The sequence below is a fragment of the Cavia porcellus genome, unplaced genomic scaffold, assembly GCF_034190915.1.
Source record: "Cavia porcellus strain 051 isolate PalLab524CR breed Dunkin Hartley unplaced genomic scaffold, mCavPor4.1 scaffold_8, whole genome shotgun sequence".
NCBI classification, from domain to species: Eukaryota; Metazoa; Chordata; class Mammalia; order Rodentia; family Caviidae; genus Cavia; species Cavia porcellus.
The window spans coordinates 56,881,877-56,897,411 of record NW_026947491.1 but is presented as its reverse complement, the minus strand read 5'-3'; the positions used below and the strand labels follow the sequence as shown (position 1 = coordinate 56,897,411).

The window sequence follows — 15,535 nt, the reverse complement described above, 5'->3', positions numbered from 1 at the left end:
ACATCATATTTTATGGCAGTGGACCTTTAACCTTTTGTTGAATGCAGCCCAATTCATTTTATAAGACTCATTCCTCTGTGCTGGTGACCCTCATCCTTTCTGTCTCCTCCCTCCTTAACTATTTCCTCCTTGCTGTCAGTGACCTTGCATGTATTTCAATTATAGCATGGTATTATTTCAAATTCGCAGAAAAGGACCAGAACCACATGCACATCCCCCTGCCCCCACCAGAGTTTGGACTACTGCCACAGTTAGTTAACCTTGGGTACACAGACTGCCAGCACAGGTCACAGATGGCAAGGGCAGAAACATACATCTTTCCATGGTGTTCCCTAGATCCGTGTCACTTACCAGGGATAGAGATGCCCTGTGTGTGCTGGGTAAGGTGTTACCAGATCTGAAAGAAAAGCCAAACCTTTGCTGTCATGCATCTCATCATTGCAGAGGAGCTCACACCACTGATCAATGAGCCTGAATTTAATGGGATGTTTATTCATGCTGAGATCTGAGTTTTGAGCAAAATTTACTCTTAGCATTAATACAACTTATTCCAAGGGAAAAAATAGCATCATTGTGTAGGATTTTGAACAAAATTTTTGCCTCCAGTTGGTTCTTAGAAAACCCGTTTTTCTCAGAGTCTCCTTGAACTGGCTGGCCTATGCAGGTGAACCTCATGCTGTGGTCTGAAGTTGCCCCAAATCCCTCTTGCACAAGCATCTGTTTAGAGTTCCATGTTTCCACTCATAGCAGGGGGGTTTTTTGGGATCAGGGATGGAAGATGAATTTATCTCCAGTGACTAACACAGTGCCTGGACCACAGTAGACTGTCAGACTGCTAAGTGAACGTTTAAGTCATATTCCCTTCAAGCCCAGGAAGACCAAAGAATGGTCAGCACACACAAGCAAAGTGTGGTTTCTCTGCCGAGTCATTTAAGCACTCCCATTTTCTCTGAGGTGCCCTATGCCTTTAACGCCTTTTTTAGAAATTTTTTTCATTCCCTTTGGGTTCTTTTAGATCTAGTCTCTTCCTTTATTGAGTTAAAGCTTATCTGAGACAAAAAATACAAAAATGTGTTGCAGCGAAAGACAGATGTGATAATTAAACTGGACTGTCAATTTGATTGGCTAAAGTCACACCCAGGGATTAGTAAAGCACACATCATTCTGGGTGTGTCTGGGTAGGTCATGGAAACTTGACCTTGGGGTTTGTATCTGGCATCAGATATAAACTTGGGGTTTCTCTTTGGCATCAGTCTCCTGACCTGCTTTCCACCCACCATAAACTAAACAGATTTGCTCAGCCATGATGCTTCAGCGTTGGATTCTTCTGAAACTGAATCAAATGAAACCTCTCCTCTTTGAATTTGTGAGTACTGGGTAATTTGTTCCAGCAATGGAAAAGTTGACCAATACAACAACTGATCCTGTTTTCAGTTTTGGCAGGATGAGGACATCATATAAGGCATAACTGGTAGTTTTCCTTAGGTTTTCACTGTCACCTCACCATGGACGGCTGTAGGCACATCACAGATGCTTAATTATATAAAATGGAGTTAAAGGCCACAGAGATCGGAAACAGCAATTATAATTAAGTAGTTATTAACTGTGTTAATAGTTAAAACTGTTTTAAGAGTTGGCACATTTTACGTTGAGAATTTCCCATCAGGATCGGATTACTGATTTATATGACCTGGTAATCGTATCATAAGTCACTGGTAGTACAAGAAAATCTGGGAGAAATCTGCTACTTTTCTGTGCTAGGTAGGAAGAATAACTGAAATATCTCTTGTTTTCCTCAGTTCCTGTGCCATGAAAATTGTCTCTGTGTCTGCTTAAAATCTTGCTCATTATTGTTGAAATACCTTGTGTGAGGAATATATTTTTGGAATAGTTTGTGAACTATTCCTAAGCAGGGTGCTGAGAAAGGATTTTAAGTGGTGCTACGAAAATTTATACGAGACCATCAATTCATTAAACACTGCTGCAAATTGACAGGAATCACAGCCTTCCTTTTTCCATTCCTCTCAGGGTGGTAAATCTACTAGTATCATTTAAGAGTCTAGTTGTTTCATATGTGAGAAGGCTTTCCTCACCACAGAAACATGCTGAAGACTATATTTTCTAATTCAAGTACTGGGATAAATGGCCTGAAAATGGGCAACATAAAATCGTTGTCCTAAGAAATGTGAGGAGCATAGTTTCTTTGCTTAATATAAGTCACTTTTCTTCTTTCTTCAGCGTATGTAGAGGACGGGAGGAAGGAGGAACTCTAAGCAAAGGGGCTACAGTGTATGGGGTGATCTTTAAAAGCAAGCGGCAAAAAGAATAACCTCTGTCCTAAATATTGAATAAACTTTCAGAAAGCAGGACACAAGACTGTACAACATTAGGATGAAAAGAGTTTTGAAAATGTTTATAATGAGAAAGATGTCAATGATTATTTATATAGACTCAAGATTAATGTTTATCAGTGTTTACTTTTAATGAAGTTATTTTCATAATTAAATAAAAAACTGAAAAGAAAGTTATGTGGGGGCAGGTCTTGCTCTAATCCTACATGAACATACAAATGTTCATTGTTCGGCCAGGAATGGTTGTCAGGAGATCGAGGCACCATGGATGCAAACACAAGGCATAATGAAATGGGAACCTCTTTTAAAAAGGTTCAACAGGTAACTGTGAAGCTGCATAGTGACACTGTCTGAATCTCCATCAACCACAAATCGAGGCTTTCACAAACGCTTATGTTTGGCTTAACACCTATGTGTATACCGAGGCTATTTGAAAGATGTCATCTGATCTTCTCTCTTTAAGAGAAGAGATTTATTTAAACTCAAATATCTTTAAAAGCACTCGAGTAATAAAACCAGGACAAATGGGATGAGGGATGAGCGGGGCAAAGGGTAGCGCACATTATGAGTCTGGAGAAACTTCTATCACTGGGCTCCAACCTGCCAAATCTTGCAGCAACGCCAATGGTGTAGTTACAATCAGATCTTTTAGTGTTTTTAGGAGCAGGATGCTGATACTTTTATATAAAACTTCCAAATTTTAAATGAGAGAAATTTTTTTTTTAAAATGAAATACTATAAAGGAAAGAAAATGTGTCTGTGAGTTAAAAATGGTCTGCAGGCTCCTAGCATAGAAACTCTGTTCTAAGGGAACTTTCTACTGTTTCAGTTGGTACAATTAACAGTAGTCTAAGAGTTGGTTAAAAGACTCAAGCTTTACTAGACTGCAGGGGGCCATGCTTTTGTGTACCTAGATGAAACTACTCCTCAAGATTGAGCTTTGTACTGGGAAATCATAAATATTTCTAGTTCACTGACATCTTTCCACTTAATTTTGGACTTAATGGTTGTACACAGGCAGAGAATTATGCATGTATTTCTTCACAAGTATTTCTTGGTTTGATTCCAACGTGTCAGTTTTCTGCCCTTGCTCTTATCAGAAGAAGATAGAGGCAAATCTTTTATTTATGGCAGAGAAAAGAGCCACACAGGGACTCCAGATCAGCAATGATAGCGATGCTGTCCTTAAGCAAATTACTTGTTATAATCTGTTCATGCTAGTCAGAGGCTCTTCATCTCTGTACTATTCATCCTTGGCAAAATACCTAGGGTGTCAAAGATTCTCAGAAAATATTTATGCACTGAAATGAGCTGAACCCCGTGACAAAACTCAATGTGGTTCTCAAAGCCTCTTGGCATACGGTTTCATTTGCATCATTAGTTCACGCCCCAAGAGCCGAGATGTCGACTAAACTGCTCTTTTCCCAGAGTTCCTGATAAATATTGAAACACCTTTTTTTCCCAGTTCCTATGAAATTTACTTGATTGTCAAAAATCTAATTTAAATCTTTCTTTCTTTGGAATCTCATTTCATTATAACAAATTTTGTTGTGTATCCAACAAATCACAAACTACTAGTCATGCTTGTAAGAAATGTCAAGACAATCACTTCTACAGCTAATTTTTAAAACATTAACCCTCACAAAACACTGCCTGTGTCTATCAGCTTGTAAGGGCACTGTGCTTTGCCACATTATGCTTAAGGTGGCATATACAAAGGGTCATAAACTCAAAGGCCAGTAGAAGCCCGGGCCAGACGGTAATAGCATGAGTACTCAATGTAAGAAAACAAGGATTTGCCTGAATACAGTGCAGGAGAGTTCAGTGCTCCTGCTCTTCACCTCATGAGACAACACAGAGCCAGAGTTGTTAGATTTCTTTCCCCTCCTTTTTTGGAAGCCAAACAAAATAAGCCTGTGGGCTGCCAGTTTTGACCTTGTATACAGCACTCTATTTTCCTAGAGTTTAATGAATATTTTCCAAATAAAACAACAGGAAAAATATTGGAAGTCACCAGACATACAAACACGTCACATCAGGTGAGTATTTTGTGGTACCTAGCCAAACCCTATACTCTAAAACACTATCTCGAGGACAGCAACATCTTCTCCCAGGAAAAGATTCATTTGTGAGGCTTTATTAGAAATCATCACATCAGTTTTTATACTGGCTTATTCCTCTAGTAAGAATGGAAGCTGCACTGGGTTATGATCAAATGATAACGGCCTAAAAACACATCACTCTAAAAACATCCAAGTAAAATTAAAATGGAATAGAACACTAAAATGATTTTGGTAAATTACTTTGTCAGTATGAGTTTGTGCTTTGATTTTTGTTCCACATTTCTTCATTTCAGACATCGCCTGTCTCTAGAAATACCTTATCTCAAGATAAGGAATTGTCAGTCACAGGACTGTATATGAATGGTGCAACATCTAGGCTGGAAAATTAGGGATCCCATTTCCTGGATGTAATGGTTGGTCTAGAACTATGCAAGAGTGAAGTCCAGCCTGTGAGGAACTGATCTTACTTCAGAGGTAAGGACGCTGAGATGAGTTGAGATGGCAAGTTAAAGGGACCATGTAGGCATGAATGTATGCCTAAAAACCTGCCAACAGGCGTAAAGAAATCACTTCAAAGAGATGAGACAAAGGAGGAAGGGAAGACGGGGATGCTCCCGATAACATCACCTACCACAAACTCAGTGATGTCTGATGCTACTCCAAATACTGACCACTAAGTTAACTTTCTTTCCTCCTCCCTCTCTTTTCCTTCTTCCTCTTCCTCCCTCCCTCTCTACCTTCTTTCTTTCCTTTTTTCTTTCTTGTACCAGGAACCAAACTCAGGGCCTCACACTTGTCAGGCAGGCACTGTGCTTCTGAGCTACATTTTCTGCCCTCATTTATTTATTTTTCAGACAGAGTTTCACTATGTAGTTCGCGCTGGTCTTGAACTCACTATGTATCCCAAACTGGCTTCAAACACGTGGGAATCTTCCTTCCTCAGCCTGCCAATGCTGGGATTACAGGCTTGTGCCACCACGCCTGACACAATAAATTTAAGTTTGATTGGTTCTTATAAATTATAGCTGAAAGCCTTGATGAATACATGACACATTGTGGTTTACATTTTTGTTTTAGGAGAATGTGGATCCAATTAAGCTAATTTCAGAAAAAGGCATCTGAATTGTAAAATTACTTCCTGGCTCAATGTATATTTATAATTCACAATTCATATTCTATTTTTTAAATATGAGTGTCAGCAAATTAATATTTTTCTATTCTCAGCCAAGGACTATTTCAAAATATGCTTTCTGAATTTTATGAGTAATGCCATGTTTAGTACCAAAAATTTAGAGAATATACAAAAGCACAAAGAGTGAAAACCTAAAACAAATATTAATTTCAAAAGTTAGGGCTAGATTACATTATTATCCAGCAGGGGCATTCTATACACCACTGTACATTTTTTGATGCATTTGTTGAATTAAATAATACATTAACTATTTTTAGTATGAAATACAAATTAAGAAAGTAATTATATTGTAAAGCTCTCTTAAAGCATTACTTGCTAGATGAATACAGAATCTTTGCATTTATCTCCTACAAAGAGTACAGTGGAGGAACCCTGATAGCTGAAAGCGGATTATGGGGGTGACTGCATTTGGAATAGTAAGATGTTCAGGGTGTGTGAGAATGTCTTCCAGTTTATATCACAATTCAGTCACTGGTGGTGCAGAAAGCATGCTCACCTCCTCGTTCTCGATTTTGAGCGTGGCCAGTCGGGACTGTAGCTGTTGGTACCTGAGCATAAGCTCTGCCTGGACTGGCTGCTGGGCGCTGACCTGACACACCTGTTGGAGAATCAGAACAAACTGCAGTTACAATAGGGCGGAACCAGCCAGCCTCTGAGCCACACGTTCTCCTCTATTCATGCTGCCTGAGTCACGGTGGTCCTGAGATTCCCATACATCTTTCCTCCTAGCAGCCACCTCTGAACTTCAGTTTCCAATGGAGATGTGGACTTAAGTGGCAAGCACAGAATGCAGTTGCTTGGCCTGCCTACTGGAGGACTGAAGCTTCAGGAAGCATTGTTAGGATAACATGCAGCTCCTGAGATACAGCGGTAATGCTGGTCTCCCGGGTGACATCTTAATGGCCTTTGGGCAGAGGGCGGAGTGCTAAGGATGGTCCAAGAGGACTATAGAGGTGGCAGGAGAAAGGCAGCAGGGCTTGCTGGTTAGGGTGTGGGCTTTAGAGTCAGCCAACTGTGGCTGAATTCCAGCTCTGCCACTTACTAGCCAGGTGACTATGATTAGCCATAAAATCTCAGTTTTCTCATTTGTAAAATGGGGGTAAGATTTTCCTATAGTATAAGGTTGTTGTGAGGATGACATGAAAATATATATCTCTGAGCATATCTGGCACACTGTAGAAACTCAGAAAATGTGAATGACTACTTTCAGCAATTTTCAACCACGGTGTTACTAGCCAGTATCAGCCAGATTGTATGATTCACCATCAATTTAAAGAGGAACGTATACCAGCTCCCCATGAGGATGTGATCATTTATGTACTATAAATATGTACTAATAAAAAAACCCCAAAGAACAATAATGGGGCAATTGAAATTAGGCTTTGATAGAAGATATTTTGGTCATGATTTCACCTAGGGATAAGATTAAACCATTTTCCAAATTGTACCAGAAACAATTTTTTTTCTCATTTTCCTTGACATAGAAATGATCGTGGCTCTCATTAGTGCAGTTCCAAAGCATCACAGAGATTACCATTTTCTGGCAAAATTGGTCATAAGAATAACGGATATGCTTCATTAAAATAATTAACAATAAGATGATAATATAAGTGATAACTACTAAAATGCAATTAAAGTCACTGACTGTGGTATTTTATCATTCAGAGTTTAACACATCCACATGGAAAAATTAAAGCAGCTACCATTTGATTTTGGAGGGCTAATACTCGGTGAAATAAGCTATTCATTTTGTTTGTTGAAATTTTCGCTTCATTGACATAAACACTGTAGATTGCTTCTCCTCTGTCTGAAGAGCTTGGGGCCAGAAATATCTAAGTATTGAAGTCCTTTGGATTTGGAAATATTTAGATAGTCTTTATCAATTAAGTGTCACTGCTCTGAAAATCCTGAATACAAAATGCAAACTTTTCAGATTTTGGAGCATTTCAGATTTTTGCGCTCAGGACATGTGATCTGTACTTATTATTTCTAGTAAAGTAATTTATCAAACAAAAATGAATAGAATTAGAGCTAACACACATATCTTACATGTCTTAATATTTTGTGTTTCAGAAAAATACAGTACTAGTCTTTCATGAATATTATAATTTTATCTACTTTTAATAATAGACTATCATCCCAATAAGCTAAAACTAAGCTTTTTAAAAAAAATTAGAATAAAATGTAGAAATATTACAGTTTCAAAAAAGAACAGTAAGAAATGACTAGTCAAAAAAACAGTAAAAAATCACTAGTTGATAAATTACATATTGTTATCTTAGAAGTAATTATTCAAGTTATAAAATTAAAGCCTAAAAAATGGACAATCAATGACAGTACAATCTATTCTGTTTGATGAACTAACAAAAACTTAGCTTTTTTTGGTAGAACTTTTAATTTACATAGCTGGGACATCAAGTGCTATATAATTGCTCCATTATTTGGTTTTTCTTGTTTTCCCCTGCCTATAGACAACAGTATAAACAAGTATAATTTATAATTATCTCAAATGTTATTTGTTTTTATGAAATAGGATAGATAGCTAAATTAATATAAAGACTATAAGACACCATATATAATTTCTGATGTTCATTTGGTCACTTTGGAACCAACTTGAGTCTTAAAATATATTTTGCCCCCCCCCCCAATTTTCTTGTCATTTACAATACTTTTCAGTATAGAGATCTTCAAGTAAGGGTTATAAGGAGTCTTCAGAAAGGTTTTATTGGGTAATCAAAATGTATTTTTATTCAAATTTGAATGCTTTGAGGGAGATCTTGCCAATTATACTGGAATGGCTCAACCAAATTAACACCTTTCTCTGTTTGCCATTTAAGTATGTTTGATCTTTATTCTAAAAGGTGGAAGTGGCTGATTTTAGCATAGTATTATACTGAGATCTGGTACAAGGGCAGAAGAGAGAAAACAACTTGGAATTCTTACAACTGTTGAGTTATAACCAGTGAGGAGAAATATAAATGAAGAGACCATTAATTTAAAAATCATCAGTTTCTGACCTCATCACCCATGTGAGACTGAAACTCAAATTTCATTGGTGGACAGAATGCAGCAGGGTACATCTCCATGAATCTCTGCTTGTCACTCCTTGGTTCTAAATTGTCAACTGCATTTTCAATAATGTCCAAGCCTTCATGTCTAGAGGTTTCGAGGTTATACTCCGCAGAGAGATACGTTCTTAGGGCTCTGTTCAGGCTTGCATGGTAGCCAAGATCACAGCACTTAAAAAACAGAAGAGCACAACATAAAAATTAGCTGAAAACTGATCAAAGACCTTAATGTGAGTCCTATAAAACTCTTAGAAGAAAACAGATAAACCTTACGATACCAGATTAGACACTGACTGACTCCTTGGATGTGACATCAAAAGTACAGGCAACCAAAGTGTGAAAAAAATCCAAATAAATTTGATTTAATCAAAATTGTTAGCTTTTGTGTTTTAAAAGACACTATGAAGGAGTTGAAGACAACCCACAGAATGAGAAACTCTTTCCAAATCATGCATCTGATAAAGAACTTGTATTTGGAGCATATGAAGAACTCTTATTAAGTCAACAATTCAATGACATATGGCCCGATTAAAAAGGGGGCAATGGCTCTAAATAGACATTTATCCAAAGAAGAAGATAGAAATCAATAGTAAGCACATGAAAAGATGCTCAGCATTAGTAGTCATCGGGGAAAAGCAAATCAAATTCATGATTAGATACCACTTCACACTCGTTAGGAAGGTTACAGGAAAAAATACAGTAATAAATGTTGCAGAGAATATGGAGAAACTAGAGCCCTCATATACTGCTGATGGGTGGGGGTGTAAAATGGTTACAATCTCTTTGGAAAAGCCTGGTAGTGCCCCCCAAAGTTAAACATACTGTTACCATATGACTCAGGAAACCCACTTGTAGGTAAACACCCAAGAGAATTAAAAATGTTTCCTATTCAAGAATTTGTATATGAAAGTTTATAGCAGATTCATTCATAACAGTTCAAAAAGTAAAATGATCTAAATGCCTACCAGCAAATGAACAGGTAAATAAAAATGTGGTATAAACATGCAATAGAATATTATTTAGTCACAAAAGGTACTTTGAAATTTTTATGCTGTGTAAAAGAAGCCCATTATAAATGATCATATATTATATGAGTTCATTTATATGAAATGCACAGAACAGGCAACTTTACAACAATAAAGAATAAGTTAGTGCTTGCCTAGGGCTGCGAGGGAATGGAAGAATGCGGAGGGGGATATATGTAAGATTTCTTTTGGGGGTAATGAAAATCTTCTCAAATTGATAATAGTGATGATGCACGACTCTGTGGCTATACCAAATGCTAACTATAGCTTTTAAATTTTTTATTTTATTTTATTTTATTTGAACCAGGGATCAAACTCATGACCTTGTACTTGTCAGGCAGGTGCTTATGCTACTGAGCTAAGTCCCCAGCCCAAACTATAAACTTTTAATGAACTGTATGGTATATGGACTATAGCAGAAAAAAGCTGTTAAAAATTTAAAAAGCAAAGCAAATACTCACAAATAGCATTCAAGTCACATTGATGCAATAATGTAATTATCACAATAATTCATATCCTAGGTTGCAAATATACAACTGAAATCTTTTGGGTTTGTGTATTTTATTGAAGACTCAAGAATAATCTGTACTCTCTCAAAAGCAGAACAGGTTTGAATCTGTCAAAACGGTCCTGCAATGCTTTCCCTCTGGTCCCCAGAATAAAATTCCTAAATAAGAAATAATTACTAAAGTCCTTTTGTTGTAACTGCATTGTGTTTAGCACTCCATGAAATAAAATAGCTTTGAGATTTCTTGAGTCTCCATTGATTTTATTTGTATGTATATTATTTTCATGTTGCATTTTAAGCAAATATGATTTAAAAGCAGTACATAGCTTTGGAAATTAGTTATAAATTACTGACATAATTTTAAATTTAAACATAAAAAAGTATAAATTCTTTAAAAAGAAAACAAGTGGTCTTAAATGGACAAACCAGGTCATCTCCATGTTGATCTAATGACATTCAGTGAATTCAATGCAACTCATTAATTGGCTCAGTGCCAGGGAATATGTTAGGCTCCAGGCACATTATGACTGGAATACAGTAAAATACTTTCATCTTCCAGGAAATTGAATATAAGCTGTTCATTAATTTGCTTCTAAAATACTAGCAGAGGGCGCACAAGGGATGCAGCCTTTGCACCAAGGGTGTACCCTCCTGGGTGGGAACGACCAGGCCTGTGTAGTACAGGTTCAGTCCTTGATTTGTCCTTAGAAATACCAAATGCCAACCTTTGCTTTACTCTTTGACTTCAAATCATTAAATTTGGAAGTTTTATGTAAAGATATCTAGAGTCTTGCTGTTAAAATCTGGTCTGTAGTTCTATAGTTTGCAGCAATAGCAGCACAGGTGATTGTTAGAAAACAGTCTTGGTCTTTGCCCTTGACCTGTGAATTCAGAATCAGGACTTTAAACAGGACCCACAGGGGAATCATATGCACACTAAAAGTCTGATGCATTGCCCTAGAAATGAAAGGGCCTTAAAACCCTGTCTTTCAGGAGTGCTATTTCCCTAAGCAGGCAAGAGGACTTGGTTAATGATAATTTACTTTAAAAAAATCAGTATGTGGCTATGACATCACAATGACAAATAGAAGCAAAATACAATTGTGAAACGCAGTGATCGGTCTCACCATTAACACATTTCCAGTGATATCAGCTGCACTGAAATATAGAGAATGATTCATTTTGAGTTAATTTAGAAATTCTAGTCACAAATAAACAAAGCTCTCTTTCATTCCCATTGCTCCTCACAATTCATAATGGTTCTATGAGCGGTTTTGCACACATCTGAGGGACTGAAAAATTATTGTATCTTTGAATAACATTGTATTTTATAAAACACAAATTCTTAGAGGAAACAGCGTCATTTCTTTGAGACCCACCAGTGCTTAAAAACATCCTACTATTCCAAAAGAAGACAGATTCTACTTAATTGGAAGTAAGCAGATGAAAAAAGCTGCTTTATTTCATGAGTATTGATTCCCAGTGGGACCAGATAAGTATGTCAAATTAAGCAGAAAGAAAAGCCTATTTTCTTCCTATAAAACTCCATTCTCTTACATTTGAAGACAGAAAAAGAGGAAGAACAAAAATAAGGAATTATAACTACAACTACCAATTAACTCTAAGTGTTGAAAAATGCCTACTAAGTTTTCATGAGTCCCAGATGCATACTTCACAGACATCTAAATGTGGCATACTGGGGGTAGAAATGCCAAGCTTGTGAAAGCACTGGGCCCTGTTTCCATACTGTACGCAGCAGGTGGGTGCTGGCAGTCTCCACCCAATGAAAGGCCTGGTTTCCTAACAGGCTGAGAGGAGCTTGCACGTTTGCTTAGTACCCTATTTAACATTCTGCACAGGTGTCTCCTGGACAAGCACTGCTCTAGGGGTGTCTATGATGAACCTGGATGGGCAGTTTCTTTCTCTTACTCTGTGGTGCTCATCAGTCTGTAAGGTCATATACTTGGCATGCTTTTATTAATTCTGATATGCAGCATTTCCACACTCTAGGTTTTTCAAGTTATCTTGAACTTTAAAAAAAGCAAGAAATGCAGCGTATTTTTTTCTTCAATTTCCCTTAAGACAGCAAGGTTGGCCATGGAATCATATTTCCCCTATGCTCCCAAACTAGAAGCTTAAATGACACTGAATATACTAAGATTTAAGATATTTGGTTTAAAAGGTCTATAGTAATTCTATGGAGCTTATGAATTATGAATGATAGGAAAGGCCAGCTTTTGCACAGAGTTGAGTTATAATCCAAGTGTACTGAATGATGAAAATACCTAAGAAACAATAAAATATTTCATGCAAACAAAGCAGTGTTACTTTGATGACTAAAAAAACCCTGAGTTAATACATAATTACAGATCAAAATCAGGGGGAAAGACTGCAGAATGGTGAATTTTTGTTTTTAATATACCCAAAAGCTGCCAAGTTAGAGCTCATTAGACTAACTCATCACAGTAGGCTAATTTCCTCAGGCAAGAGGCTTGCAAAGAGAATCAAAATGAAGATGAAATCCAAGTACCAAAGGCTGTGGTAAATACTTCATCTATTCTAGGCACAAAGAGACGGCTGAAGATTATATGGTCAGTACCACGTCAGGTGTAACTGGACCACAGCTCTTCAGAGGGATGCCTTTTCTTTTTCTTTTTGCACTAACTCCATGACATAAGATGCCCTCGTGAGGCAGAAGCTTCACATCAGGATTGTAGAAGATAGCCCCAAGTTCCTGCGTGACTCCAGAATTAAGCAGTTGTTATGATGACGGAAAGGGGAGGGCAGGTGTTACTTGTTCTAGAAATAGTCTACATTCACTTCTGTACTCTAGTCTCTGTCTGAGAGATGTGTGATCTTTTTTCACAGGTCCCGAAGAAGGTAAGTCCAGAACTTTTTCACAGTGGTCCAGTGAAGAAAGTGGATTTCTTCTGAATAAGTCTCTCTTAGTCCTTCGCTGTTTTTCTTGCTCTCCTAGAAACTATAAACCCTAGGAACTACACACACATTTAGTGAAAGACTATCTCACAGGACTGAACTGGTTGTTTAAACTGCTACAGGCAACTTCTATATACCTGTTTTCAGGTTTGGGCTGCAGATGGTCCACAGAGAATTGGCAATTCAATTTTTGCTGATACTTTAACAACTACAGATAAACGTCAGCAAAACTTCTTTTTGAGTTTTGAGTAGTGAAAGGTCAAAATATTACATCTGTGTGACAGAAATAGATACAAAGTAGAAAACTTATGCCTGAGTCAATGAATGTACTGACATTTATTGGTTGGTGCATCTCTCATATCATAATGACTTTTCTTGGCCAAATTTCTACAACTGTGCTAAGTCACATCACAGAAAGTAAAGAGAACAAACAAAGCAAGCCCAAGTGAACACAGAGCATATTATAATGTTATACAGAAATTAAAGGATGAGAGGAATAGAGTGTTGCTCTTTTATATAGAGGAGCTGAGGTGGAACATGATTGAGAAGATGGAATTAAGTCTGGCAAAGCTTTAGAAGAAAGTATTCTAGGCAAAAAGCACAAAGGTCCAAAGCATTGGCAGTGATGTGGAACAGAAGGATGGTATACTTGAGATATGGCGACTAAGGGTAGAGTTGAGAGAGCTGGCAGTGAGGGGCAAGTGGGCACATATTCATAGAGGGCCTTAGTAAATAATTTAGATCTAATTCTAAGGACAATGAGAGGTCTTTGGAGAACTTGGAACAGGGACTGTATTGCAATGCAGGTAAGAGATAAGCTTTGTCTAGGAGACAGTGCAGGCAGTGAGAAGTGAAAGTTTGGGACATTTAGAGAGATAGAGATAATAGAATTTCTGATTCATTTATATGTAGAGAGTGACAGAATTGGGGTTTGGCTTGTGCAGCTGGGTGGAAAGTGATGTTATTTTCTGAGGCATGAAAAATAGGAAGAAGAAAGTTGAGTTTGTGTAAGGTGTTAACAGTAGGGGTAAATGGATATAAAAAGTTGTTTTAGGAGTTTGACACATACAAGAGGCCTATTAGACATCTAGCAAGAGACGGGCAGTACACAGTTAGATACAAAATCTGAGGCCATGAACATGGCCAAGGCTGCAAATAAGGGACAAAGCAAAGGGATAAAGCAAAAGACAGAGGGTCAAAGATGATCCTTTAGGACATCTCCAACATTCCAAGAAAGACAAGCAAGTACTGACTAGGGAAAGAACAAGTAATTTGTGCTGCAAGAGAAAAATAGGTAGGCACAGTTTCCTTTAAGCAAAGGCCATCGTAACCTCACTGGAAGGAACTTAAAATGCCAATGACTTCAGTCATGTAACTCACTTCAGTTTTTAAATACTCCTACCACAACAGAAAAAACCATACCTAAATTAGTTTACATGATCACTACAATATCCTAACCCATTTAATATGATCTCTGTATAATCTTCCTAATAAGACTTCAGGTCTAATGGGGAATACAGTATTACAAGTTGGCAGGATTTCTTGCATAAATCTTAATAATACTGTATATGAGGAAAAGTCAAACTAATTAAGAAAATTCTGAACCCTGAATAAGTTGCTTTTTTAATTAAATGCATGTCCCAAGAGACAAAAAGACAAGGCTAAAAGCTTTAACATAGCTGATTAGTCAGAAATCATAAAAACAGCATGGGATATATGATGCAATCTAATTTCAATCTAATTCTGCATAAATGGTCAATAAAACACTTGTGACAGATATCCCTATAAAGAGAACTGGCTGGAGTAGGAGATTATTCCCTGGCAACATTCTATAATTGGAACAAAGACTTATCCTTCAAGCTCCAAAATGACCTGCAAATTTTCATAGGGAGAAATCTGAGACCACGAAATTGTACTAGATGACAAATACTTTATTATTACTTGGCAGGTACTCTGCAACAAAGCATCAAAAGATTTTATTGTTGAGGAGTTTGTTTCTCTGAGTTCAACTTGAAAATGAAGAACTGGACTGGATAAGGCTATATTACTAGTGATGTAATCTTTTTATATATATAAATATACATGAATTTTATTTTATCTTATGGAAAAAGGAAAACAAAATTTCATAACAAAATAATAAGAGAAAAGCAATAGTTAATACATTGAGTATTGTTATCTTTAAAGTAGAGTACAAGATTTGCAGTCTTTATGTTAGTTGTTTTAAGAATTTCAAGGTTACAGAGTAGTGAATTTGATTTTAGATTTTAGCATTAAGACTTGTACTGTTTTCTAATAATTTCTCTTAGTAAATCATAGTCATTGGAAACTCACAGCTTTCAATTACAAATATTTGTTGCCTATGATTTTTCTTTGAGTTGTACTTATCCTGAT

General features: G+C 37.0%; 1 protein-coding gene across 2 annotated transcripts in view; it reads right to left on the bottom strand.

Moving 5' to 3' along the window:
• Srgap1 (SLIT-ROBO Rho GTPase activating protein 1) overlaps positions 1-15,535 on the bottom strand; it is a 288,940-nt gene that overhangs the window by 76,415 nt on the left and 196,990 nt on the right. For both annotated transcript variants that reach the window (XM_003476114.5, XM_003476115.5), the window contains exons 7-8: positions 8,624-8,845; positions 6,103-6,204 (exon numbers count right to left, since the gene is read on the bottom strand). In XM_003476114.5, the coding sequence (XP_003476162.1) occupies positions 6,103-6,204; positions 8,624-8,845 (324 nt within the window). The remainder of the gene's footprint in view (positions 1-6,102; positions 6,205-8,623; positions 8,846-15,535) is intronic.